Raw genomic sequence first — 4,054 nt, 5'->3', positions numbered from 1 at the left:
CCTGCCCAACATGAGCTGCCGCTCCACCTGCTCCTCCCGGCCCTGCGTGCCCCCCCAGCTGCCACACCTGCACCCTGCCCGGGGCCTGCAACATCCCCGCCAATGTGGGCAACTGTGGCTGGTTCTGCGAGGGCTCCTTCAATGGCAGCGAGAAGGAGACCATGCAGTTCCTGAACGACCGCCTGGCCAGCTACCTGGAGAAGGTGCGCCAGCTGGAGCGGGAGAACGCAGAGCTGGAGAGCCGCATCCGGGAGTGGTGCCAGCAGCAGGTGCCCTTCGTGTGTCCCAGCTACCAGTCCTACTTCCGGACCATCGAGGAGCTCCAGCAGAAGGTGAGGGGGTGGCCACCACGTTGCCTCCAGCAGGAAGTTGTAGAGAGGGAATCTGAGATCTGATCAAGAAACAGTACGAATTCTCAGCTAAAGTCTGGCTTTTCCGTTTTTTTTTCTTGAGTGCCCATTTTATGTGAGGCTCAGGACTGTTAGGCCTGAAGATTTGCATAGTGCTGGTCTAATGTGGAGGTAGTAGCACTTTGCATAAATAAGCTGTAATTAAAAGCCGCCTCCAAATGCTTCCATGCATTGCCAAGCTCCGGATTTATTACCCTGAGGTAAGAGAAAGGCCTGAGCCCAAGAAGGAAGTTGAGGATGCAGAACATTTTGTGAAAATTGGACTATTTTCTCTCTCCTTCATCTGGACTTTTGACTACTCTGACTTCTTGTTGCTTCTTCTTCTGGGTACCTAATTATCCTGATTATTTTCCTGACCTGGATGCCTCTGGACTTCTCCTGGTGTTCAGTGTCTGAAATCAGGGAGAGTAGAAACCAGCTAGGAGGAAGTGATGCCAAGCCATCCAGGATGGCAGGGAAGGTATGGCTGCTTCCCTGACCTAGCCCCTCCAACAGCTAGTTACATATTTATCTTCCCCAATGGACTGGAAGTTTCTTGAGGGCAGGATCTAGCGTTTACTTGTTTTTGTATCTTCAGCTCCTAGAACTATACCAGATTTATGGTAGTTTGGTTTTGTTTTTAGGGAGAGAGGGTGAGCACATGCGAGCCAGGGTGGAGGGAAGCAGAGGGAGTGGGAGAGAGAGAATCTTAAGCTGGCTCTATGCTCAGTGCGGAGCTATGGCAGGTTTTTAAAAATAAATATTAGTTACTATTATCAGCCTCTTAGTATTGTTTATTAGGAAAGGAAAAGATTACTTATCTACTGATGCTTTTGCTCACACATTTCAGTATTCTTTTTCCAAATTTGATTTTTTCAAATATTTATTGAGCACCTATGGCACCTGGACAGCTTTTAATAATCTTATAGAAGATCCACTGTGATTTCTCGTTCCGTTCCTTCCAGGTAAGTGAATTAGTAGGAATTGCTGTTGGTTAAAAATAACCAAGCTTATTCTAGATTGTTTTGGGTCTTCTAGATCTTGTGCAGCAAGGCAGAGAATGCCAGGCTGGTGGTGCAGATTGACAATGCCAAGCTGGCCTCAGATGACTTCAGGACCAAGTGAGTGGGCAAGCGGGGTGTCCTCTCTCTTCTCTCTTTCCCTTTAGCCTGTCCTCAACACTGACAAACCTCGGCAAAGCTTTTCCCTAGACGTTTTCCCCAGGATCCACAGAGCCACTGCTCAGCAGAGCTCAGAGATCTCTTCTCCAGATTCAGACCCCCTCTCCTGCTTCTCTGTAAGGTGACATCCCCCAATCTAGTGTAGATGTCATGCCTCCCCCATGCTTTACTATGCACAGAATGCAATCAGGTGAATGTGAGAAGTGTATTAATTGGAAATCTCACAGTTTATGGACTTTTGTTCCCTAAATCTACTGGCTCCTTATTTATCAAAAAATAATTACCAGTGCATTTTCCTCTAGGAACTACTGCTCGGTGTTAAAAATCTAAATGAAAGAGAAGGCTGTAGAAATCACAAGCCCTAATTTCCTGTTGTGTGACAAACCAAACCACACCAGAGTCAGGGCCAGGCCTGTTCCTGTCTGGTGGTCCCTGATGCCCCTGTACCACAGGTATGAGACGGAGCTGGGCTTGCGGCAGCTGGTGGAGTCGGACATCAATGGCCTGCGCCGGATCCTGGACGAGCTGACCCTGTGCAAGGCCGACCTGGAGGCCCAGGTGGAGTCCCTGAAGGAGGAGCTTCTGTGCCTCAAGCAGAACCACGAGCAGGTGAAGTTCCCCAAAGAGCAACAGGCTCGAACTCGCCAAGGCCTGTTTCCAACTGCCATGGGGTGTGGGAGAGTTTCAATTAGCCAAGGGATCTGTCCTCTGAACAAAAAGGGATTTGTAGAGAATGAGCAATCTAAAACCTGTGGTATGAGATTAGGAGGTTTCTGCCAGAGGCAGGAATGAGAGTAAAGGAAGTTGGCAAGCCCAGGAGCGAGGAAAGGCCAGCAACCAGGCAGTGCCCACAGCCTCTTCCACTCCCAGGTCAGAGCACACGGGCTGCAGAGATCTTGTATCCTGATTCCCCATTTAGCAACTGGAGAGGCCAGGACAGCCACCCAGCAGAGAGGGCTCAGCTGGAAACAAAACCAACTCTCCTCCTTCTCCTCCAGAGCTTTCTCTGCTATTCCCTGTGGCCTGGAGGAAATGTTGAGCAAAATGCTCACTGTCACTGCTTGGTCAGTTCATAAAGAAGATGGACATTTTGTGCAAACCTTAAATACCAGAACAGTGTAAAAGGTGATAGTTAATATTAATCAAGAGCTTACTATGTGCCAAACGTTGTGCTAACTGCTTTAGAACTCCAGAGGTAGTTCTCATTTTACAGATGAGAACTTAAGGTTTCTAGAAGCTTCTAGAAGCCATATAGTAAGTGGTAGAGATGGCCCTCAATTCAAGCCTGATATCTACCTAAGTCCAAGTAGCAAGCTGTACTGGCTCTGTGAAGAGAGTAGCAGGGAAATGAACAGATGTTTACTTCCTTCAGCAAAATCTAGGTTGATAGAATTGACAAATCACCAGTTAGATCTATTCCGTTCCAGATGGCAGATTTTGAAGTAAGCACTCTTTATTTCCTCTTCAGCCAGACTTTAACCCTTTTATTAGCCATGGTTAAGAATCAAACCTAAGAGGCTCTGTGGTGTATGAGCAAAAACACTGAACTGGGTGCTTGGGGCCCACAGTTTACATTGTGGTCTATCACAGCTCAGCTTGGAGGCTGAATCGCTGCTCTAAATGAGGGGTGGCACCCCAAATACAGGGGCAGAAAGCGGTCATGGGCGTGAAAGCACTTTGCAAAGCGGAATACACAGGTTAGTCACTGATTATAGAACCCAGTTATGAGAAGATCTGATGGAACAGAGCTGCTGAAAGCTTAATGATCACGAGCTGACCTGTGCTCTCTTAGAAGAGAGCATCAGAACCCTCTGTGATACTTTCCATCTTCCCCTTCCTCCCTCAGGAAGTCAACACCCTGCGCTGCCAGATTGGAGACCGCCTCAACGTGGAGGTAGATGCAGCCCCCACTGTGGACCTGAACAGTGTGCTCAATGAGACCAGGAGTCAGTATGAGGCCCTGGTGGAGACCAACCGCAGGGACGTGGAGGAATGGTTCACCACCCAGGTGGGCATCTCAGCACATGGCCACTCAGGACACTTGGCCCCTCGGGGCCCTTGAGGCAGGGTCTGACCCTGTCTTCTCCCCTGTGCTGTTTCAGACCGAGGAGCTGAACAAGCAAGTGGTGTCCAGCTCGGAGCAGCTGCAGTCCTACCAGGCGGAGATCATCGAGCTGAGACGTACGGTCAATGCCCTGGAGATTGAGCTGCAGGCCCAGCACAACCTGGTGGGTGTTGTTCAGCTCTCCTGGTGACCAATGTGAGGTCCGGGAACTGGAATCAGTGGGGTGCCCTTTGGGCCACACTCTCCTGACCTCGTGAAGCCTGGGACTTCTCTGGAACCCCATGGAGAAGCTCCCTGAGAAGTGGCTCTGTGACATTCTTTATCTTCCCTGCACAGAGGGACTCCCTGGAGAACACGCTGACGGAGACCGAGGCCCGCTACAGCTCCCAGCTGGGCCAGGTGCAGTGCATGATCACCAA

The 4,054-nt window shown here is 49.8% G+C and overlaps 1 protein-coding gene across 1 annotated transcript; it reads left to right on the top strand.

Annotated features, from left to right (window-relative positions):
- Positions 1-4: 4 nt before the first annotated feature.
- Positions 5-4,049, top strand: LOC123323949 (keratin, type I cuticular Ha3-I-like; the record flags this gene model as incomplete). The annotated part of the gene is given in 7 exon segments (XM_044912482.1): positions 5-49; positions 51-332; positions 1,428-1,510; positions 2,023-2,179; positions 3,417-3,578; positions 3,673-3,798; positions 3,972-4,049. Coding segments are annotated over 7 exon segments (933 nt in total), but the record flags the coding sequence as incomplete, so codon positions are not given.
- Positions 4,050-4,054: the final 5 nt, after the last annotated feature.

The sequence above is a fragment of the Neomonachus schauinslandi genome, unplaced genomic scaffold (genome assembly GCF_002201575.2).
Source record: "Neomonachus schauinslandi unplaced genomic scaffold, ASM220157v2 HiC_scaffold_3078, whole genome shotgun sequence".
Lineage (NCBI taxonomy): Eukaryota > Metazoa > Chordata > Mammalia > Carnivora > Phocidae > Neomonachus > Neomonachus schauinslandi.
This window is presented reverse-complemented; position numbering and strand designations above follow the sequence as displayed.